The following is a 25,411-nucleotide window of genomic DNA, read 5'->3' as shown; positions in this document are numbered from 1 at the left end:
TGGAACATCTTGTCTAAAATGACAGCAGGAAGCTATGAAAGCCTGCTGAGACTGTACCAAAAGGACTCAGGCACCAAACTGAAAAAGCTATGGTTCACCAAAGATGTGATAATTTGAACAACAATAAGAACAACAAATGGAATAGGTTGAAACACATGAAATATATTTAAATCTAGTTTGGAGAAAAGAAAAACACTTCGTGGTCATTCTTTGGTGGATGACAAAGAACTAATTCGTTATTTTGAAATCCAGTAAATAAAAAGAGAAAATCACTATCCTGCCTTCCCTAAAAAAAAAAAAAAAAAAAAAAAAAAAAGACTTCAGGTAACAAAATAGTTTGAGAGGGGCATAAGAGAAGTATTTATAGAAGTCACCCAGCTATAAATGAAGGAATGACAGCACTAAACCTAACCATTTTTGCAACCCTTAATAATGGATTAGGCAAGGGACATCAAAGATTGCTAATATTTCAGAAAGAAGGACAACTAGACATTATGGTGCCTTTTGGTGAAGGTACACAATACTATTCATGAAGTATTGTTGGCAAAAAAGAGATCAGATCAAATCTCTAGATCAAACTACCAATTTATGGTGTGGGAGGGGAGCTAGAAGAATCGTTAAATAACAGTCTAGGTTGAGGGAAATTATAGAGGACAAATGACCCAGTTTCTCCAGCAAATATCAACTACGATAGAAAAAAGAGAGTTATACATGGATATTCAATATACAATTCTGTCCTTACATGTATGTTTGGAATTTCTTATGACAAAAGACTTAAAAGAATGGAGAAAATGTATAAATGTTTTAGAATGTACTCAAAATGACAAAGAAATGAAGCTACACAAAAAACTATGCATTTTAATGCATAATTTATGCTTTTTTCTTTATGAATCCTTACTTGAGATTAATACCTACTTTAGAGCATGCCTGTAATTGGTTTCCCATAACTTCTAACCGTGATAAGAGTCTATCTTCATCTATTAAAGCCTGTTGAAAAAAAATTAAATATAAATAAAATCCCAGGGTAATTAAAAAATAACACATATCAAAATGGTTGCTATCGCCAAAAAAAAAAAGATGTAAAATCATAAAACTGACCAACATCCACTGTAAAATGCTAAATTTTCAATATTTGGTCATTAGGAAATAACTGCCTTTCCCTGCTAAAAAAATTCAGTTTTGGTTTAATCAACATTTAAGGAATATTAAACTATGAATATAAAGGCATCTGTAATACCTGCCAACTGGTATCTGAAGCCTCTTGGGTGATGGCTAGTAGCCGCTGAAGTGTGGCTAACTTCTGTTCCAACATCTGTTCCCGATGTAAGGCCTCCTAATAATACAAATCACAAAAGAGATTCTAAAGAACTCAGCATGATCCCTTGAAGAGTAATCAATTTTTAGCACATTCTCATCTTATATCCCACTTTGTATCTTACTTTCAAGCCTGATAAATCTTGTAAGATATATATAAACCACATCAGTTTAGCCTCACTTTCTGGTCTGTTAGGGGTACTCTAGCTGCACCTTCCACTGTTAACAGAAAACAAGCCCCCTGTTTTTGTTTTCTTTTTACTCATAATTCGCAAGAGTGACTTTAAAAAGGAAGCATGGCTGGTTCAGTCAGTAGAACATGACATTTGACCCCGGGGTTGTGGGTTCAAGCCCCAGGTTGGGCATACAGCTTACTTCCTTCCTTCCACACATACATACATAGGAAGAGTGAGTTTAAAAAAAAAAAAAAAAAAAAAAAAGGAAATCCAGAGTAGAAGAATCCAACAAATGTTCAACCCTGCATTTTATATATATACATATTTTAAAAAATATATACATATCTTTCAGCACTAACTCATTCCAAACTAAGTCAAACAATGTGGTCAGTAGCAAAGATACTTCTTAATGGCTTAGGTGCATGGATATGACATCTAAATTAGAAATGTCTTTTAGTTTTTCCTTTTAAGAATGTTATATATATAAACATATATACTTAAGAAGAGAGAAAGACTGTTTCACTATCATAATCTATTGCATTGTCAGGTGTTCTGATTCTCTGAGACTGTATACCACTTAGCAGCAATCAAATATGCCGAAAATAAGAGTCCACTAATGTAATTAAGGAATCAAGGAGTTATATAACTATTTGGCAGCTCCAAAGGAATATTTTTCCAGAGAAGGACATTGGCAAGCAAACCTTATCTCTAGGTCACTTATTAACATTTGATAGCTGTTAAGAGGGTCTCCTTCACTAGAAGTCAAGGTGAAAATGCTCACACAGCATTCAGCGGTGGTTATGGCACATCTTTAAATTTCACTTTCTTCTATTCCTGTCATTAGCCAAAGAAGAACACTTACTACCCTAATACCTCTGGAGCCACCTCAGCAAAGAAGGGTATGCTTCAAACACATTTCTTGAGATTTAAAGCATGCATTTATTGTTGTCCACATCCTTGATACATAATGATTAGAGAAAATCTGACCTAATTAAGAGTTAGCGGTACTGTTTTTTAATATAATTGTAAAAGTATAGATTAAGGAATCTAACAAAGGCCATAAAACACAACTTACACTTAAAAGAGATGAGCTGCCAAGTTTATTTTAAGCTCTTAAAACATTCCTAATATCCAGGAAATTACATTAATGCTGCAAAAAGTTTTACTTAAACACAAAACCACCAAATAATCACTACTCCCACTAGGTGGTGTAATTTCACCTTTTTTTAACTCAATCCCATTTAGAGTTTCATAATTCCATGAACCACATCCTAATAGAAATCTAATAATATTTCCAGTTCTTTACTTTTAGTTCTAAGGCATAAAACATATCTACTCCAGTTTTTATTCAAAAGTTTTACAGTTTACGTAAGAATTCCAGCAATTCACAAAGATGTATATAGAAAAGATAGCACAATATAATATTCTCTCAAAAATCAGAAAAGAACAATTAAAGACATGCCCACCTATGAATATGCAAAGAACTGACAAAGGTGGAAAAAGTACTGAGTGAGTCAGGACATTAGATCGACAGTCCATGATGACTGGTGAGTATATAGTGTATATAGCCTCGGGAAATCATTTTTATCTAGATGAGCCCCATATTTCTCATGTGAAAAATGGAGGTTAGACCAGATTAATCTCAAAGTTTTCTTCTACTTCTAAAAATAAGAGAGATCTGGGTCAATTAATGTACCTTCCTATTGAGTGGTACACAAATGCTAACATGTATGGCATACACTTTAAGTGCCAGGCGCTGTTCTAAGTGCTTTACATATATTGGTTCATTTACTATTCACAATTCTGTGAGGTAAGTGCTATTATTATACCCATATCACATATTAAGAAAATGAGGCACGCAAAAGGGTTAAACAACTTTCCCAAAAGGTCAGAGGTTAAAGCCACAGATCGAGTCCAGGGAATTCTGGCTATGTTTTGTGCTGTTAGAAATTCTACTTAAATTACAAATGTGTAACAGTGCTTTTCTATGCACCGTTACATAACACCCGGTGGAAGTAAGATGTGATTAGTACTTTGACAATTTTCACAGACTTGTACATTCTTAACTGAGGGAGAACCACTTTTAGTGATTGATTCCTATAAAAGAACGTAGGAGCCAGGATCACTGGTTTGGTCCTATCATTTTTAAAAAGCAGTTGAAGACTTATGAATGTAAAATGAGTCACCCAAAGTTACAGAACTCAGTGGCAGAGCCAAGATAAAAAGTTCAATCTCTAAATTCCTGATCTAGGATTTTTCTTCAATATGCTCCCTCACCAGAATAATAATAGGAACATAATCTAGCCCAAATCTCCCCAAAATCAAGAGGGGACACACAAACACACACACACACTTGTTTCCTTTTTAAAGATTTGAAAGGCTTTTTAAATATGGTATTAACTTCTTCAGGAGCCCACTCGATGTATCTGCCTCATCAAGATATCTTCCAACAGACTCAGCAGCACAGCCCAGTGGTTAAGGGTACAGATTCTGAGGTCTGACTGTCTGGGTTCAAAGCCCAGCTCTACTACACAGTGTGTAATATTGTGTAAATTATTTAACCTTCCAGACCATCAGTTACTCTCTCTATAAAAATGGGAATAAAATATGTACCTTACAGGATTGTTCTGAAGATTAAATGAGTAGAGGCAAAGAGCTAGAGTCTGGCATATAGTAAGTACTATGTAATTATTTGCTATTAAGCAACCAAAATCTCTCCAGGTTTAATTTTCTTTAGAAATCATCTATGGATGGGGGGCCTGGGTGGCTCAGTCAGTTAAGTGTCCGACTTCGGCTCAGGTCATGATCTCATGGTTTGAGGGTTCGAGCCCCATGTCAGGCTCTGTGCTGACAGCTCAGAGCCTGGAGCCTGCTTCAGATTCTGTGTTTTCCTCTCTCTCTCTGCCCCTCCCATGCTCACACTCTGTCAACCTCTCCCTCTCAAAAAATAAATACACATTAAAAAAAAAATTTTTTTTTAAATCATCTATGGATAAAGAACTATGTTGACACTTCCTCATATTTAAATAACAAAAACTTCTCTTGTACAGAACCCTATCTTTTCTAGACTTAATAATCCTGATTCTTTTATCCTTTCTTCACAAGACCTAATTTTAATCCTTTTTTTTTTTTTTTACTTTGAAAAGATATTTCTTTTGTACTTGTAGCCAGCCAATATTTCTTTAGCCTGTATTTGTGAACTAGCAAAATCAAACCTAAGTTGCTTAATTCTACTTTTAAAAACTAAGAATTTTCAAGATTTACTTTTACCTGTAGATACTGAGAAAGCTGGAATAGTTCCTGAGAGTACATACTTGGAGTGTTAGCAGCAACCTAGAAACAAAATGACACAAGTATCAATAGTCACACAAAACATTCATAAAAGACATTAAAGCAAACCAAGTCTTTGAAATGTCTATTTACTGAAGTATGCAAAATAAAAATTATTTTTAAGCTTAACCAGTTCCTTTCATTTTCAAAACATTTCTGTTCCGTGTGTAGAATTTGTAAATGGTGTTATATTTCACTGACCAGTCTGAGATTTATAAGCAGGGTGGTGGAACAAGTACTACTCATGGAAACATTCCTTGATAAACCAAATCACAAGCACAAGGCAAAGGCAAGACAGCCCTTTCTTAATCCAGAAGTAATAACTCCTAAATCAACAGATCTATATTTTCCCCCTTTAAGATCCATTGTTAAACAGTTCTTCAATATGTCAACAGTCATAATTCATTCTGAGGCAGCCATCTTCAAAATGTTATTTGTATGTGAGGGTATGGGAGAGACAGAACAGGAAATATAATGCTTTGTCCAATGGCCAGAGGCAATGGAAATAGGTTTGTCTCTTTAAAAAAAAAAGAAAAGAAAGAAAAGAGGGGCGCCTGGGTGGCTCAGCTGGTTAAGCATCTTAAGCATCCAATTTCAGCTCAGGTCATGATCTTATGGTTTGTGGATTCAAGCCCCGCATCGGACTCAGTGCCGACAGCTCAGAGCCTGGAGCCTGCTTCGGATTCTGTGTCTCCTTCTCTCTCTGTTCCTCCCCAACTCATGCTCTGTCTCTCTGTCTCTCAACAAATGAAAGAAACAAATAAACATTAAAAAAAAAAATTAGAAAGAAGGAAAGAAAGAAAAAGAGAAAAAGAAAAAGAAAGAGAAAGAAAATAGCTTTGTCTTTTTTTTCTTCTTTAAACTATAGGTAGGTTTAAGAAGAAAAAGATAGTAAATAATAGTATTTAAACTATAAATTGTAGAAAAAATACTTAGAATTCAAGTGTATTAGGAAAAATTACCTTCTATCAGGGTTTCCCCCAAGTGTGGAACATATAACCATGGCATTATTTCTCCGCACACACACACCACCCCCCCCACCAAAGAAGGTACTAATAGGCTGCTGTTAACATTTACTCATATCAATACTACTAAGTCTTATGTATTAACTTATTAATGATGTTAATAGCATCATTCCCAATGAAGCTCAGAAAGCATATATTTTTAAATATGCTAACTAGAATTCAGAGACGTGGCATTATTTTTAAAAGTTAGTCTTATATTGGCAAGGTCATTATTTACTTCTGAAATAATTCTTGGTATTGCTGAACTTGATGATTAGCCACTTTTACTTCTAAAAAAGGAATTTAACAGAGAACTTCAGTTTCAGGCAGGCTTTCAGTCTTTATCCACATGGAAGAAAAAAAAATGTAAAATATTTTCCCAATAGTTTAGTTAGTACACTAAGAAAAAACATCTACATTAATGTCAAAAGACATCTTTTTTTTTTTGCTATGAAGCAATGATATCTATAGTTTATTACACCATTATTTCTGAGGAAAATACTAACAAGTAATTATCACAAAGTTTCTGACCAAATCAGATTAAATAAAACTGCTTTTCAAGGACAATAAAAGAACAATTCCTGTAAACCCATATTTCTGTTATTTCTATGGGTAGGTATATGTTGGGTGAATATTTGGGTAGAAAGCTTTAATAAATATTTCTAGACATAACTGTATTCCAGAATAAACAGCAGTAACTAACACTTCGTACCTTTGGCTAGGCACAAAACAAGTACTCCTAGTCTATACAACCAGCCATTTATTTGAGATAACAAAAGCTTTTTCCTAAGAAACATCCACCCTAAATTCTCCAGATAGAGGACTGCAATAACCAAATATCTATATACACTGTATGTATTTTGTTACAGAAGAAAAATAAGCTTCTAGGTAAAGCATATTAAAAACAAACAAAAACATTTTGCAAAGCAATATAGCTGAGTTGGTTTGTAAAAAATCATTACTAACTTACTTTGTCAACAGGACTTGGTAATGGAGCATGGATGACACTGAAAAGAAAAATTTAGAATTTTTATCTAATTTCCTGACAACAGAGGAAACAAAGTAGGACAGTACCAGAATATCTTAAACCCCAAAGTTGCTACACTTGCTTTCATATAATTAAAAGAATGTGAATTATTTTTAATCCTTCATAAATACATAGCATTCTTAGAAAACAAGGTAATAAATACACAAATCTACTTTTTACACATAATATATTTTTAAACACAAATTCAAAATTCAAAACGTATTAAATGCCTTTTGAGGATCCACTATTTAACAAGGACTCTGGCGAATTTCTGGGCTCTACAACTTCTACATATCCATTTTTAATTTTGGAATCTGTAAGTTACATTCTTTTAAAATTAAATATTCCTATACACAAAGTCTTAAAAACCAAAGTTCTATTTGAAAGAAAGCTATAATTTGGAAACTTGCTCTAGGAGAAAAATTTTAGCTAGCCAAACAGTATTACTGTTCTTCTCCACCCAGCCCCTTCACACATTAACAAATGAAAGCTTAAATGTAAGTAGGAAACTAAACTCAGTATACCTCTTTAAAGCAGCAAACAGACAGTATAATTGGTACTAATTGCCTCTTCAGCCTTATAAAGTACTGACAGATAGGCAGTATAGTGTATCAGTTAAGTATGCAGGCTCAGAAGCCTGGGTCCGAATTCTGGCTCTACTTACAAGCTGTATAATCTTGGGCAAGTTACCTAAGCACTATAGGTCTCATCTTCCTCCTCTATAAAATGGGGATAATCATAAAAACAAGCCCAGGGGTTACTGTATTAAATGTGTTAATATAAATAAAGAGCTTTAAACAGTACCTTTAACATAGTAGCACTTGATCCTACTACCAGTTCCATGAGAACACAGCAGCTAAGGAAGCCAGGGGCCCTATCTTACAATGCCTGTAAGCTACTGTATGGGGGTTGGGGTGAGTAGAGAAAACACGAAGCAAGGCTGCCACCCACGTCCCCTCCCAGTGGCTAATCACTCCATATCCTAGACGCTACTCTGATAATGGTCACCTTGAAGGTTGACTAGAGGAAAGCTCCTAGATTCAACTGGTTAATTATGTGTAAACTAATGAGAAACTGATCTATGACTTAAAAATAGAAATGACAATTCTAATCCCACTGTAATAACCACAAACATCCTAAGTACTGCTTCAATTCAATTAGTCACAAATACACTAAAATGCTGAATAAAATGGAATATTAAGAACCAGCACACCCTTCCCTTCTGAACACACATGATCCTGTGCAGACTCCCATTGAGATCATATAACCCTTTATATCTTCAATTTCACATGTGTGTTTTTAGGCATTGTGACCAATTTACCTCTGGATGCCCAGAACCTATCACAACGCCCTGGAAAAGCTGGTGCCCAATGAAGGTTTAAAAAATTATGCCAACTTTAGTTTTTCTCTCTACCCCATAAACATGGGATAGATATCTTAAACATAACTTTTGTTTTCTTCACTATACAAGTAATACATATTGATTATGTGTGTGCAGTAAAGCAAGAGAAAATAAGTAAAAACTACCTAATGCCAGCACCCAGAGGTAACCATTTGGGGTATATACCTTTTTCTCTATAGATACGCACATATAGGCAAATGAACTTAAGAAAGTCTAAATAGAAGCAAATAGTACTCATGGTTTTTTAATTCCATTTTTCTTCGTGACCAAAGTACAAAATATTCTGTTCTTATGAACATTTAGTTAGCCAAAGGCTGAAAATCCAGTTAAACATTCCATAAGTAATATGTATTTGTGTGTGTATAGTATGTATTTTACAGAACCTATCTTGGATATAGACGTATTCTGTTTGGATTTTAAGAAAAGTTCATATGCAATAAGGGAATGCAGAAAAAGAAAACCATTATTTAGTGTTAGGACTGCGGAATTACAGGCAATTTCTCTGTTATCACTTAAAAATTATTTGTACAGGGGTGCCTGGCATGGCTCAGTCAGTGCAGCATACAACTCTTGATCTCGGCGTCATGAGTTTGAGCCCCATGTTCAGTGTAAAGATTACTTTAAAAAATAATATTTGTGTGATATAATAAAAATCAAGGAAGAAAAAAGAATCTTTTTTTTTTCTTTTGAGAAAGAGAGTGCAAGCAAGGGAAAAGGCCAGAGGGAAAGAGAGAGAATCTTAAGCAGACTCCATGCTCAGTGTGGAGCGTGACACAAGGCTCGATTCCACAACCCTGGGATCATGCCCTGAGCAGAAATCAAGAGTCGGATGCTCAACCAAGGCACCCAGACACCCCAATAACCAGCTTTTTGAGAACTATCTAGTGAAGATCTTAAAAGCATTAAATGCTATGTATACAATGTATCTGAAACTCTAAAATTCTGGTGTACTCAAAAATATCTTGATTGCTATAAAAGATTACAGTCATAGAAACAGTCAATGATTATCATGTGCTTAATATATGCCAGGTACTACACAAAACTTTTAGTGCACAAACTTATTTAATCTTCCTCATAAAATTCCTGCTCCACAAGTACTACTGTTATCTTCATTTTTCATATGAGAAAAGGGAGGCCTGCTCAAGTCACAGAATAGGTGGAGTCTGGCTTTGAAACAGACTATCTGCCTCTAAAGACTATTCTGATCTTCCTCCAGCTCTGGAGAAGTGCCTGTCCCAAATTCGTCTTCTCCAGAAAGTCAGCCAGGTTGTGTACAAAGAAATTGGCAGCAAAATTCTAAATGCTAATATTTAATCACATAAGAAAAACCAAACAATAAGGAAACAAGGACAAAGATGAAAAGCATTGGGGAAACAAGGGCACGGACACAATTCACAACATAGACTGAGAAATTCACATGCCCTACTAGATGGAACCTGAGATTACAGATAACCCTTTATATAACTGCTCAAAGTTTTTAACTCCATGAAAGAAAAATCTCATTATCACACAGAAACATCAAGGTTTTTAAGAAGTCACACATCATTAGATGACTAATAGTTATTCTTATTTTTAAAAACTTAACCCTTGACTCATAAGAGCTGAGTCACATTAAAGCTTCCAAAGTAAACTGTATTTTTAATAATTAAACTATAATATAGAATAGGAAACAGATTGTTATGAATTTTAAATGTTTAGGGGCACCTGGGTGGCTTAGTCGGTTAAGCGTCTGACTTCGGCTCAGGTCACGATCTCACAGTGCATGAGTTCGAGCCCTGCATCAGGCTCTGTGCTGACAGCTCAGAGCCTGGAGCCTGCTTCAGATTCTGTCTCCCTCTCTCTCTGCCCCTCCCCCACTCCTGCTTGTGCACGCGTGTGCACTCTCGCACGTGCGCGCTCTCTCTCTCTCAAAAATAAATATTAGGGGCGCCTGGGTGGCTCAGTCGGTTGAGCGTCTGACTTCGGCTCAGGTCATGATCTTGCAGTGAGTTCAAGCCCCGCGTTGGGCTCTGTGCTGACAGTTCAGAGCCTGGAGCCTGTTTCAGATTCTGTATCTCCCTCTCTCTCTGCCCTCCCCAGCTCATGCTCTGTCTCTCTCTCTCTCTCTGGCAAAAATAAATAAACATTAAAAAAAATTTTTAATAATAAATAAATAAATATTTAAAAGATTTATTTAAATAAAATAAAATCTTTAAAAATTTTTGCTTTGCTTCAGATATCCTTAAAGCTAACAAAAATTGGTATCTTCTTTTTTTTAATTTAATTTTATTTTTTTATATCTGGGATAATTTTGCCAGAGGTTATATAGAGAGAATTCAAATTTAAAAAAAAAATTTTCAATGTTTATTTATTATTGAGAGACAGAGAGAGATAGAGCATGAGCATGGGAGGGGCAGAGAGAGGGGAAGACACAGACTCTGAAGTAGGCTCCATGCTCTGAGCTGTCAGCACAGAGCCTGATGCGGAGCTTGAACTCACAAACTGCAAGATCATGACCTGAGCTGACATCGGATGCTTAACCAACTGAGCCACCTAGGTGCCCCAAAAATTGGTAGCTTCTAACTGAAGCAAAATATATAGTAATTCTAATGAAAGCACAGACTGTCATGGTAATAGGAGAGCCTCTCTGCTTTCTTTTTCATTCTTTCCTCTCACTACTCTACTTTGCCTTCAACTTACTACTTATCTTAACCTCCCATCCTCAGATCTTTGTCTTTGCTTTTGAAGGATAAAAAGTATTATGCTGGGTATAGAAAAAAGCTTCTGGCATATTCAAGGTCTTCCCCCCCAATAAAAAAATGGTTTAATTAATGATTACTACATAATGATAATCTGTGAAAAGCTCTAAGATTAAAATGTACTTATGTTTAGATCTTAACATTTACATTTTATGAGTAACTCTTCTCTTTCATATTTGTCTTCCTCTAAGTAATCTTTCCACTGCTTCAGGAAAAAAAAAAAATGCAGCATTGGAAAATCCCTCCAAAATTCCCATCAAAATAGGCTACTAACTATATCAACACCCCTCAAGGTCCTAAAAGATGATGACACTGGCATTAACTTCAGAGGGAATTATACTTTAAGAATCCTCTATTAAATGCAGATCAAAATACAGTTATCACTTAGGACACCCGGATGGCTCAGTAGGTTAAGCGCCAGACTTGATTTCAGCTCAGATCATGATCTCAGGGTTCGTGAGTGGAGGCCCACGTCAGGCTCTGTGCTGACAGAGCAGAGCCTGCTTGGGATTGTGTCTCTCCTCTCTTGCTGACCCTCTCCCATTCTCACCCACACGAGTGTGAGCACTCTCTCTCTCAAAATAAATAAATAACCATTAAAAATAATATTTTTAGGGGTGCCTGGATGGCTCAGTTGGTTAAGCATCCAACTCTTGGTTTCAGCTCAGGTCATGATCTCACAGTTTGTGGGTTCAAGCTCTGCATCAGGGCTTGGGATTCTCTCTCCCTCTGTCTTTGCCCCTCCCCTATCTGTACTCTCTCTCTCTCTCTCAAAATAAACTAAATTAAAAAAAATTTTTTTTTTTCATACAGTTATCATTCACCAGTGACTTACATACCCTAAATATTTTAAAAACAACTAATTGGGGTGCCTGGGTGGCTTGGTCGGTTAAGCGTCCGACTTCGGCTCAGGTCATGATCTCACAGTCCGTGGGTTCGAGCCCCGCGTCAGACTCTGTGCTGACAGCTCAGAGCCTGGAGGCTGTTTCAGATTCTGTGTGTGTCTCTCTCTCTGCCCCTCCCCTCTTCATGCTCTGTCTCTCTCTGTCTCAAAAATAAATAAACGTTAAAAAAAAAATTTAAAAACAACCAATTATCCATCAAAATATAAACTGTAAAGTTAACTTTGGAAACAAAATAACCTGCCTCCTTATACATTATTATTTACTAGAATTGTAAATAACATGAAAAGGAATTAAAATGAAGTATATTATATTGTAAAAGTACTGCATTAATTTTCTACCATTATTAGAATAATCCTCAAGTGTTAACAGTATACCATCATCTAGAATATTATTAACCAAGGTAGTTGAAACAAAAACTAAATTATACTCACTCTGAGCGGAGCCGGGCTTCCATACCATCTGGTAGAAAAAGTTTTATTGTAGAAACAATACACCCATGGGTAACTGGTTAAAAAAACAAATAAGATGGATAAAGTAATTTTTTAAAAATACAAACATTCACATCTCTCATATTCAAAGATATATTTTATTCTTAAATGTAATAACTTCCAGGAAAGAAAAAAATCTGGTGGTTTAATGACAATGTTTATTCCTCTGGAGAAAGTCCCCTCTATTCATTCTGAATCACAGTCGCAAGGCAGAATTACAGAGAGAATTGTTAAGTCCTAGCCTCCAATGCAGTGACAGTCCATAAAAGGTCAGCTGAATACACGGAAATACAATTGAGGTCAGGAAATGCACTTTCTCTGCCATCTGTTGGCATCAAAACCTAACTCCAACTATTCCCCAATTTAGAAGTTAGCCCTAGTTTCTAGTTCTCCTGTCCTCAACCTGTAACTTCTACCCACGCCTCACAAAACTCTAACATCCTGCATAACACAGCTTGAAATATGCCACTCAATTCCCCATTTGATGAGTGAGAAAACCAAGACCTCAGACAAGTGAGACTGCTTCTTGAACTCTGTTATTAAGTATCAGAGATTTTGGTAGAGCTCAAGTCTGAGGTTTCCAGTTCAGTATCTAAAATTGTGGTTCTGTATTCTTGGTGCTTTTTCTTCCTTCACCCCCAAACATTTTTATATAACATTACAGCACTCACTTTGTAGACAATTTCTTACTGTTGCTTCTTACTTCCTCCTCTTCCTTCTGAAGATTTCAAGAGACAAAACCCCCCAAAAGCAGCATTTATACAGAGCTTCTCTTTTTATATGGGCTTTGTAGAAAAAAACTTTTTTGCTGGTTTAAGGTTGATGGCTTTTTATGTCTCTGTCCTTCAGAGATTACATCTTCCAGGGTTAGGGTTCAAAGGGTTAATTTATTTAGTGTACCAAAATCTAATTTAAAAGCTAATGCATAATATACTGTATATGCATAATTTACTGTATCATGATTAGGGCGGTGGCAATTATAGGACAGTATACATTTGTCAAAACTCAGTGAGTTGTGCTTGTAAAACTGGTGTTGCAAGTAAATTATATTTCAATGAAACTTATTAAGAATAGAGCTAATGCATTTAGGTACAGGTAAATCATTAAGTGCTCAAACCCATGAATCATCAAGATGATCTTATAAACATGGATATTATTCTGACATCTGGAAATACACAGTAAACTTAAGAAATTTAGCATAGTTTACTCAATTTTCATTAACTTATTATTGAAAAGTGCTAACACAAATCAGGAACCATCTATGGGACAGGCTTCTAAACTGCCTAACACAGCAATCACAGCCCTGAAACATTGGGCTCCTTCCTTCCTTTCAGGCCTCATCCTCCATCCTGCTACCAAAAACACCCTGTGCAAGACTAAGCTACCTGCATCTCCAAATCCCTTACTTTTCACAACTCCATGCACTTTACAAGCTGTTCTGTCAGTGATGTCCTTTATCCCTTTGCCTCCATAACCAAATGCCACTTATCCATTCAGCTCAGACATTCTACTTCCTTCACCAAACTCAGTATCTGAGTTAGAGGTCCCCAAAGTCTCCTATATCTACTTCTTATAATACTGAGCACATTGGATTATGAATATTTATCATTTATACAACTATTGTCTCACCAGTTAGAGTCAACTCTGTGACAGGAACAAGGATTGGTTGCTTTTCACTTTTTAAATCCTGTACTAGGGAGAGTTATCTGGTACAAACTAGGCATTTAATAAATGATTACTGAATATGCCAAAGCACATATCTGGTTAATATTTTACAGCTTTAATTACCAGGGGTGAAGACATCTCTTACTTTGAGGACAGTAGGGTTCACCTACACTTTCAAGAACCACCTAACTCCCTCCTTTTCCTGGCAGAACATAGGAAGGGACAGATTCATCCCCAGTTCTATGGCTCTCCCAGAGATTTACTATAAACAGGTTACAATAAATACACGAGCACAATACAAGAAGATCCAAGAGTACTGACACCTGACCAATATATTTATTAAATTGGTAATAAAGTCTAAAAAAATAGGTGCAGTGAGTTAATAGAATAAAACTGCAGTGCCAGAGCTGACAAGCTGTGATATATTACATCAGAATCTCCATTGCTCAGACTTATTTTTTTTTTAATTTTTTTTATTACATTTATTTATTTTTGAGAGACAGAGTGAGACAGAGCACGAGTGGGGGCAGGGTGGAGAGAGAAGGAGACACAGAATCTGAAGCAGGCTCCAGGCTCTGAGCTGTCAGCATGAGCCCGATGTGGGGGTCGAACCCACAAACTGTGAGATCATGACCTGAGCCGAAGTTGGATATTTAACCAACTGAGCCACCCAGGCACCCCCCATTGCTCAGATTTATCACCCCAAAGTCCAGCACCTGGACTGACGTACAAATCTGTGAGACGAATCAAGGGCTAATACTGATTGGGTAGCACAGGGTTGGTGTACTACTGAAAGCAGTTAAAGATCACGTCTGACTAAGCTGACCATCTAGTCTAGCCAACCCTTCCTTTGAAAAGGTTCTTGTGATACCTAGATGCACAGTTTTTTTTTAATTTGCAACAGGCAAGTATTTAAAACTACCTGATAAAAATGTTTTGTTCTAACACTTACATTAATCAACTCTACATAGCAGTATTTCCCAAAATGGAGTGTTAGCAGGTGTTAACAAAAAAGGATTTGGGGGTCAGAAAAGTTTGGGAAATACTTGGTAAAAAGAGATGGAAAGAATTTTTTTTTTTTTTTTTACAAGTCTTTCACAGAGCTTAAAGGACTTTTTGTCCATCATGAGGCTCTAAAAGTAAGATGCATTTTCCAAGCTTATTTGACCATTGAGCATCCCTGGCCCCTGTTTTCAGAACACTTAACACAGGAACTAATATTAGGGTATTTTATATATGATATATACAGTATTATAAAAAAATACTTTGGAAAAGTACTGCTGTAAAATATTCTATGAAGTACTTTGTAAACAAATTTCACTCAAAATTCACTCAGAAACATTATTTACCATATTTACAAGATTCAAAGACAAAATTAATTGTAAAACACACAATTTAAAAGTTTCTTGGGCAGACTAAGGAGGCCACAGGATCACTGCCACATTAAATACAAGTACCCATTGCTTTTTAAAAGTTTGTGTTACATCACTTTGCATCTATGAAAAACCTACATTAGTACCTGTTTTCCTAACTGAAAGAAATAACTGGAAAGGATTTTGGCTAATTATGAAAATCAAAGTGTAAGCAGCATTCAGCATTTGTTTTGCAGCAAGCTGTTAACAGAGGTAATAAGAACAGTCCCACAAAGCTCCCTCCCCACAAACTATACTCAGCAGCTCAGTCTTGAGCTGCCATAACTTTGAACTGTGTCTGTGAGCATCTGTACTTAATCTCAGTTTATTTTGTGCATCCATTAGCAAGATATGTCCTAAGGTAACAGAAAAGCCTAAGAGAGGTTACTTTTTGGGTCTGGGAACTCTAAAAACTCTTTCCATATAAATTCATGGTAATTGCTTCTTTACGCCATTTTGAAAAGGTTTCATAGGAATGCTCTTTTTTTCTGACAGCAAGGGAACCTGTATGCATATGCATTATAAGCTACATGTAAATTTCAGAAATGTTAAAACATGAAAAACAGATGTGTCTGAATCAAAGAAATAAGGTATCTATGGAGAAAAATCTGCAATTACTTGTAGTTGTGAGACTTTATTAAAAATCAAAATGAAGACTACCCAAGCTGTCGTTTGTGGGTTTTTATCTCTAGTATCTTACACAGATTATCTTGCTTTTGAGTTAATACGTTTACTTTACGGTATGAAGTCAGCCTTTTCTATTGCCTCTTCACACAAACATCACTTAAAAGACCCATGTTCACTGTGATTAGTTTAAAAAGCTGTTTAAGGCCCTGGACTGGGAGACTGAAACTTCTGGGATATGTTGTAGTCTGGTTCTATCTCTATTCCTGCACTGAGTAGGAAGATCAACACTACTCTATATTTGAGTAGTTTGAGAGATCTTTTTTTTTTAATGTTTATTTATTTTGAGAGAGAGAGAGAGTGAGGAGAGTGGGGGAAGGGGAGAGGAAGAGAGGGAGAGGGAGGGAGAGAGGGGGAGAGTGAGAGAGACAGAGAGGGAGAGTGACAGAGAGAGAGAGAGAGAGAGAGAGAGAGTGAGTAAGTGAGAGAATGAGAATCCCAAGCAGGCTCCACACCCAGTGCACAGAGCCTGATGCAGGGCTTGATCCCACAACAGTGAGATCATGACCTGAGCTGATATCAAGAGTCAGATGCTTAACCGAATGAGCCACCCAGACACCCCTTGAAGATCTCTTGAAATGACTGGAAGTAACAGGAAGAAGACCAAAGAAGTATAAGAAACATTTATAAAACCAAGACCTAAATGAGAGGTGTTAACATTTCCAAACTGGAGAATAATTTGTTTAATTGTCTTTTGACTGCAATCTAAGATAAAAGAGTTCCCAAACTTTCATTCCTGAATTTTTCCCTTCATAAAGCTTTCGACTTAAAGATTTTTTTTTTAAGTCAGAAAAGAGGTAGGGAAAGTTCGCTGAAGAGACAAGTAACATTAATTCTAAAGAATTTTTTTTTGTATTGATATTCTATCATTCTGTCTTCACTTGTGAGCTGGAGTACAGTAATAAAAAGCTTTCCCTCCTCAACTAATTGTATATACCAGGAATAATTTCTATAGGAAAGGTCGCATACATGGTTTATGCCTTCTCTTTATTTACTTGTTTTCAGAATGGTTTGTCTAGGCTTCCAAGGGTGATCAAATCTTTTTGCCTTCTTGTACTATTTAAATTCATGGATTTAAGCACATTTGATATATTTCAATCCACCATAGTTATTATTTGATGTGCAACTGTCCCATCTTTGATAAGCTGGAACTCCATGTTAATTCGAGTTTTCTGACACAATCCTACCAGTCTTAGATAGCTTCACTGCTTTATAATATGACAGAATCTTCTAGGCTCACCCTGTACATTTCCTGCCTAGACTCAGAGTCAGCTGTTTCTCCCAGAAATCCTGTTTTTAGCTATTTATTTGGTGGGAAAAATCCTTTCTCTGTGCATGTGAATTCATTTGCAGCTTTATTTCTCTAGCATACAATGGAGCAATACTTCTTATTGGTTTACTTTTTGATTTATGCACAAGGAGTAGTGGTTCTTTGGCTTTACCTATTTGCTAAATATTCAGTGAGAATCTGCTGGCTACAAAGCAGTATGCTGGTAAAGCCGGGGAAAACCAACATGATTATGACTAGGTCCTTGTCCTCGAGGAGATTTCAATTTATTTTGTAGAGAGAACAAGAAGTATCTAACATAACAACCAAGGGGAACATTTTTCACAAATGCTATAAGAGGTATACTATGGGAATTTGGAATGGACAAGGGCAGGGGAAGGATTTATTAAAAAGGCTAAAAAAAAAAAAGATTTCAAAAACTGGAAACGGGGGGCGCCTGGGTGGCTCAGTCGGTTGAGCGTCCGACTTCGGCTCAGGTCGTGATCTCACAGCTCGTGAGTTCGAGCCCCGCGTCGGGCTCTGTGCTGACAGCTCGGAGCCTGGAACCTGCTTCAGATTCTGTGCCTCCCTCTCTCTCTGCCCCAACCCACTCGCATTCTATCTCTGTCTCTCTCAAAAATAAATAAACATCAAAAAAAAAAATAAAAAAAAAAACAAAAACTGGAAACGGAAGGAAAGGCTGAGAGAACGGCCTGAGCAAAGACACAGAAAGAGTAGGATGTAACAGCTGGAGGAGACTTGAGAGAGCAGGGAAAGAATACATTTCAAGGCCCTCTCGGTGCCAGGCCCCAGGCTAATTACACAATACATGTTAACTACTTACAACAAACCATGCAGATAGTCATTTTTATGTCTTATATGACAGATGAGACAGATCAGACAAGGTCAAAGAGGCTAAAGTTAACTTGCTTGAGATCATACCTTCGGCAAGTGGCAGTGCCAGGATTCAAAAGAATCTTTTCTATACACCATCTTACCTCTATTTTAGTTTAACAGCTTAACATATATTCAAGAAAGTAATGGGAAACAAAATAAAAACTCTGAACTGAATCTATATTTTTGAGGGCCTCAAGTGTACAATCAAGCATTTCAGACTTTATTGTACAGTATGGCACAGCCTTCTACAAGGAGAATGCCAAAAGTGTAACAGAAGGATATGTTGGAGGCAATGGATTGGCAGAGTATGGCGGTGAGAAGGGGAGAGCTAGTGTAACACCTGAGGTTGGCAACAGGAGAAACAAGTAGGAGCAGGGAAAGGAGACAAATGACCTGGATGGCACAGCTGCTAGAGGTAAGGAAGAGACAAGATTCAAAAAAAATACCAGGATTCTGAGTGTTTGAGAGAATGATGGAATAATACAAGAAATTGGGAAATCAGTAGAATGTTCTAGTTTGAAGGGGAAATTAAGCTATGTACAGGGTAATTATAAGGGGCTCGAGGACAAGGGAAAGCATATAACACAGCTGCTGCCAGAAACTTAATTGAGCAGGGTTCTTAAACCTAGTTTCCAAAAGAACAACCAAGGCTTTTAAAAAATAGGTATGTTCAGAAGAGACTCATAAATATGGAGAACAAACAGAGGGTTACTGGAGGGGGTGTAGGAGGGGGGATGGGCTAAATGGGTAAGGGGCACTAAGGAATCTACTCCTGAAATCATTGTTGCACTATATGCTAACTAATTTGGATGTAAATTTTAAAAAATAAAAAATAAAATAAAAACAAATAGGTATGTTCAGGGGCACTTGGGTGGCTCAGTCGACTAAGCTGCTGACTCAGTTTCAGCTCAGGTCATGATCTTACAGTTCAGGGGATCAAGCCCCACAGTGAGCTCCTTGCTGACAGCATGGAGCCTGCCTGGGATTCTCTCTCCATCTCTCTCTGCCCCTCCCCTATGCATGCACATTTTCTCTCTCTCTTAAAATAAATAAATAAACTTAAAAAAAATAGGTATGTTCAGTCTCCACACCTTGCAAATCTTCTTCTTAGGACTGAAGAGTGGGATCTAGATATCCACAGTTTTAAAAGTTCTGCAGGTAATTGTGGTGCAGATAATTCCTGGGTCAAGAATCCACTTTTTATTTTATTTATTTTATGTTTTTATTCTTGAGAGAGAGACAGAGTGCGAATAGGGGAGGGGCAGAGAGAGAGGGAGACAAAGGATCCAAAGCAGGCTCCAGGCTCTGAGCTGTTGGTGCACAGCCCAACGTGGGGCTTGAACTCACAGACTGTGAGATCATGACCCGAGCTGAAGTCAGACGCTTAACCAACTGAGCCACCCAGGTACCCTGAGAATCCACTTTTTAAATGAACAAAAGAAGAATGCCATGCCATCAGAAAGATTCTCTTAGTCACCCCAGCAAATCTGGCACAGTCTCTGCTGAATCAGCTTTGTGATTTTCCCTAGCAGCTAGAAAGTGAAGGAAGTAAAGCTTCTGGTGAAAGTTACCAAAAGCTAGGAATGAACAAGGACAGCAAAACTAAGAGTGAAGGGGCAGTCTAGAAGTTAGTAAGAATTGAAATGGCCAATGACAGGTTTGAAAGGACAGACAGGTAAAGGAGCCTGGGGCTGCAGCTACTGAGAAAGAGAGGTAGACTTAATGGCAAGAGATGGTACAGGTGCCTGGCAAAGGTTTTGTTAATAATAAAAGTACCTGTCCCAGAGATGAGAACTTTGTATACGCTTTACCAACATTCACATTGAACATTATACCATAAACCTTGAGGTAGGTAGTAGTATCAAGAGTCCCATTTTATTAGATGAATAAAGTTTAGATAGGTTAAAGAGAGGTAACTGAGTCACAGCAAAATAAAAAGGGTTGTGGGAAACAAGAAGGTTGCCAGTTTCTGATCCTCATATTAAGCTTCTGGGTTAGGAGGAAGGTTGTCAAAATCTTAGTTGAGATAAGGTGGTAGAAAGAACTTTTGTAACATGGTAGAATAAGATTCATAAGACATTTTAAAATTTATTAACCAGTATGTGCCAGGTTGAGCACGGGGATTCCACAGTGAAGACAGACACACTGCCTGCTCTTGTGCAGCTTACAGTTTAGTGAGGGAGGCAAACACACAGAGGGGAGTGTAGTGTGCAAAAGGGACATGAAAAGGCACCTTTTCCAGCCTAAAAAAGTTTCTAGCCAAAGGAAAAAGCATGTGCAAGGGCTTGAAGACCAGAAAAGACAAGGCCTATTGTGGGGAGTAAAAGTAATTGAGGGCAGTTTGAGCACAATGCAAAAGGAAGGCACCACTGACCTTGCTCATACTAGGCCCCTTGCTCACAGGGGCTTACCCATGAACAGATATTGGTGAAGTAGACCTCGGTGATGAACTGAGTGCAGTTATATGTCAAGTTTACAGAACTAACTGGTCCCAAGCTTTGCAGCAGAGGTTTACTGAAATGTTACATGACCCAGAAAACTCATGCCCTGTCTGAGCAGTTTGTGAGTTTGGGAACAGAGGAATAGCTAGCACTGGGTTCCTAAGGCCCCGATTCCAGGAAAATATGATAGGTTGGCTTTCTCTCTTCCTCACTTCCTTAAAAAAAAAAAAAAAAAAAAAAAACCTGTTAGAATGTCATCCTATTTGTTTACAATATTTTGTATCTTTAGGGAAGGTTATTTGTACAGTACTGACCAGTGAGTTTTCTTCCTGGAGTCACACTATGTGGAAAGCCAAACATCAAAATCAGCTTGTTTTGGAGAGGTTGGAATAGAAGAGACATTAGTATGAATGGGTATGTTCAATGACATCAGGTTCCTATCACCTTTTTAATAAAATTATGATTTTATACACATACATGTATTAAAAAAACCATTTTCATATATTGTCTACTTTTTGAAATTTCCTTTTGTACATACATTATTTTATATATATACATAAATGTCACAGACAGTGGAAGGTTTTTAATTGTAATTTTATTATCCCCACCCTTTTTCATTTGGCTCCATCCTCTTTACTCTTCCTCTCCACCCACTCCAGGACGACTCATAGTAATGACCACACACATCCCTCCGTGTTTTTTTCCCTATGTTCAAACAATCAAATACACATATATGTACACATTTATAGGGATTGGTGAGACTTTAAAAAAAAATTTTTTTTAACATTTATTCATTTTTTTGAGAGAGAGAGAGAGAGAGAGAGAGAGACAGAGCATGAGCAGGGGAGGGGCAGGGAGAGAGAGAGAGGGAGACACAGAATCTGAAGCGGGCTCCAGGCTCCGAGCTGTCAGCACAGAGCCCGAAGCCAGGCTCGAACCCACGAACCGCAAGACTGTGACCTGAGCGAAGTCAGCCGCTTAACCAACTGAGCCACCCAGGTGCCCTGAGACTTTTTAAAATAGAAATTATAGCCCGGCTAGCTCAGTCAGTAGAGCATGAGACTCTTAAAATAGAAATTATTAATAGTAATTCTTTTCTCAACAATATATCTTATAGAAATCCCTGCAATTCATATAATCCTAATTTAATCTTTTTAATAGCTACATCACAGGCAATTTTTAAATTATGCTTCCATTGTTTTTCTGTTCCATGCACACTGATGCAAAAAAATCCTTTCATACATCCTTAAAAACTATTTTGTGATTTCATAATTTTATATCCTTATTATAAATGTATTCAAAAGCACTATGTAGTACTGTTTTGCATTAATTCATGCTTTATGTAAATAGAATTGTACCACACACATCCTTCTGTAATTTGCTTGAGATAATGTTTGAAATTTATCCTTATTGATAGTAAATTTACTTCATACATTTTACACCTGTATAATATTTGCGCTATTTTTATTCTATTTTAATTAGAATTCTTACTTTACTTAATTTTTTCTATTCATTCTATTCATTTAAAATTTTTATTAGTAATAACTCCTAAACTTGATCAAATGCCTTTTCTTTTCTTTCTTCTTTTTTTGTTTTTCGTTTTTTGTTTGTTTTGTTTTGTTTTCAGAGTTTGGCTTTGTTTTGCAGTGAAGAAATCATTTGGAGCCATATGGAGCCAGACATCATTGAAGTGAAGTCTATGTGAAATCAATACTGCATTGCAGCTTAGTCTGTTGAAGAAAGAGGAAAGAAGAAAAGAAAAGAGAAAAAAGAAAGGAGGAAAGAGAGGGAGGGAGGAGAAAGGAAGAAAGAAAGAAAGAAAAAGAAAAAGAAAAAGAAAAAGAAAAAGAAAAAGAAAAAGAAAAAGAAGAGGGGCGCCTGGGTGGCTCAGTTGGTTGAGCTTCCAACTTCAGTTCAGGTCATGATCTCCCAGTCCGTGGGTTCGAGCCCCACGTCGGGCTCTTTACTGACAGCTCAGAGCCTGGAGCCTACTTCCAATTCTGTCTCCCTCTCTCTCTGCCCCTCCCCTGCTCATGCTCTGTCTCTCTCTGTCAAAAATAAACATTTAAAAAGAATTTTTTCTTACAAAAGAAAAGAAAAGGCCTTACAATACAATATTGATTTCATACACTATACATCAGTTGCCAAAAGTTAAGTTTGTCCTAATTGGTTGATAAAATGTACTGCTGTTAGTCTTCCCCCTAGATGTCATTTTTCTTGTGCTTCATTTCCTCAAAGTCAAACTTGGATTTGGTCATCCTCTTACAGATGTCTTTAATGTCATCACAAGCTGTCTCAAAGTGAGTTGGAGCATCATATGTGCAGGAAATAAAGATATGGCTTTCTGTTCCCAAATCTTTTGGAACAAAGAGGTCAGTGATGCTAACAAATTTCTGTTCAATTGGTTCCAAAAGCTCCAAAGCTGGTCTGATTTCTTTCTCTAGTCCCTCAGTCTCCACCACTGTACTATGGAGATGTACTTCCCTTGTGCTGCCACATTGTGTGTAGAGGAGATCAAGCAGACGTAGATATGTGACTTCCAATTGACTTGGTTCTGGTGAATGATAATCTGGCAGGGGTTGGCATCCCTGGTGTTCTTGATAGGATGGCTGAGGATGCAGATAACTCTGATCAGCTGGCCCACTTTTTCTACCCAGTCTTTTACATAGCTGGGATCACAAATGAGCTGCTTATAGCAAGCAACCTCTTCTTCAGATTTCACACTGATCACTTTTCCATTTTGCAGAATTATCTCTTCAGTGGTTTACTGAAGGTGTAGGTACCACCTACCTACCTGAAGGTGTAGGCACATGTAGGTACCACCATAAATAGCACTAAACCCTGCAAATTCTTATGGCAGTTGTCCAAGGTCATAGAGTGGATAAAAGTATGGGCTTTTGCCATATCTTGCCAGAGACTTACCGTAAAGTCTATCTACTAATGGTTTCACAACATGGTTGATCTAAATAGTCATCAGTTCTATCAAGTGCCAGGGCATGGCCAGTAAAATCTATGACATCTTGTCCCAAGTCAAATCTCTTGTCAACCTCTCTCATTGCAGTCTTCTTAAGATCAACACTCTCCAAAGTTCTGGGAAGTAACATTTTTTAAACAGTCCCATTTAGCTAGATGCCAGGGCTTCTGCTTCAGTGGAAGGAATCTTGCAGATTTTTTCCTCCCTTATAGACAAAGTTCCTTTCAGTCACTTTGAAATCCAGATAGCGGGTAACCTCTGTATAAAGCAGGATTTTTTTTTTTTTTTAATTCTTTTAAGTTAATTTTGAGAGAGAAACAGAGAGGGCAAGTGGGGAAGGGGCAGGGAGAAAAGGAGAGAAAGAGAGAATCCCAAGCAGGCACCGCACTGTCAGCACAGAGTAGGGATCAAACCCAGGAACCAAGAGACGACGACCTGAGCCGAAACCAAGAGTCGGACACCTAACTGACAGAGCCACCCAGGTGCCCACGTATAAAGCACCATCTTAACCAGCTAACCATTGGCCATAAGGAACTTAGGAATTAAGACAATATTCCAGTCTCTTCCTCTCCCCATTAATGCTGGTGGTGCTCCTGGTATTTTAAATCTTCTGTAGAAATCTTCCAGAGGTGTTATAGATGTACTTTCTCCTCCTTAATATAGGTTTTTTATCAATGTGAAGAATTTTCTTTTCATTCACTGATGTTACACCTGACAGGATATATTCCATCAGGCCAGTGCCCAGCATGATCACAGTTCACATCTTACTCCTCATTCATGGCAAGGGGAGGGCAGGGACCAACACCCAAGGAAAGGAGAAAGCACAGGGACTCTAGGGGCCAGGGGCTATAAGGCCACCCTAAAGTGATATGGGAAGTGCTCAGGCTCCTCAGAGCCTGACAGGAAAGGGAAGCCAGGGCTAGAGGTAAAATGGAGCTAGAGAGGAGGGAGGCCAGCCACCACCTAAGATGGGAAGAGAAGGATCAAGTGTCTTTTCAGTACCTGCTGGTTATACAGTTATGTGTTTTTTAGTTTTAGTTTGTGGATGATGTTGGTTAGATTTCCCCAAATACTGAATCATTTTTGCATTCCTAGAATAAAATCTCCTTTTCTGTTTATTCTAGCTTCATTTCTGAAGTTAATTTACTAATACCTTAATCAGAATTGTTCACCTATTGCCACGAGTAAAATCAGTTCTAGTTTTCTTTTTTTTTTTTTTTTTACCATATCTTTATCAGAATTTGGCACTAAGGATTTTGACGGTTTTCCACCTTTATGTATGTTTGGATTAAATAACATTAAATTTATCTGTTTTTAAAAATAAGCTAAAATTCAGCTGTTAAGGCCTATTTCTGGTCAATCCATAATAACTTCCTAGTCTCTTTTAAGGAAATCAATTTACTCAAGTTTTTTACATCTTGGGTAATTTTGCTAGGAAAACAATTTACTCTAGTTTTTTTTTTCTTCTTTGCCATAGGTTGACATGTAATACTTTCTCAAAATTCTTTTAGTATGTCCTGTATCTGTGTTTATGTATCCTTCCTCATTCCTTATCTTACATATTTTTGCTAGTATTTTTTTTAACCTAGTAAAAGAATCAAGGATTATGAATTACCTGTTTTATTGTCTGCTGGTTGGTTGGTTGACTTATAAAGAACCAGCATTTGGTTTGTTTATGCCTTCTATA

The 25,411-nt window shown here is 37.1% G+C and overlaps 1 protein-coding gene and 1 pseudogene across 34 annotated transcripts in view; both read right to left on the bottom strand.

Annotated features, from left to right (window-relative positions):
* SLMAP (sarcolemma associated protein) overlaps positions 1-25,411 on the bottom strand; it is a 150,143-nt gene that overhangs the window by 56,879 nt on the left and 67,853 nt on the right. For all 34 annotated transcript variants that reach the window (XM_078442892.2, XM_078442889.2, XM_078442907.2 and 31 more), the window contains exons 4-8: positions 12,328-12,400; positions 6,795-6,831; positions 4,761-4,823; positions 1,238-1,333; positions 916-987 (exon numbers count right to left, since the gene is read on the bottom strand). In XM_078442892.2, coding sequence (XP_078299018.1) covers positions 916-987; positions 1,238-1,333; positions 4,761-4,823; positions 6,795-6,831; positions 12,328-12,400 — 341 coding nt within the window. The remainder of the gene's footprint in view (positions 1-915; positions 988-1,237; positions 1,334-4,760; positions 4,824-6,794; positions 6,832-12,327; positions 12,401-25,411) is intronic.
* Positions 17,868-24,001, bottom strand: LOC132678687 (rab GDP dissociation inhibitor beta pseudogene; annotated as a pseudogene).

The sequence above is a fragment of the Panthera onca genome, chromosome A2 (assembly GCF_046562875.1).
Source record: "Panthera onca isolate mPanOnc1 chromosome A2, mPanOnc1 haplotype 2, whole genome shotgun sequence".
Lineage (NCBI taxonomy): Eukaryota > Metazoa > Chordata > Mammalia > Carnivora > Felidae > Panthera > Panthera onca.
This window is presented reverse-complemented; position numbering and strand designations above follow the sequence as displayed.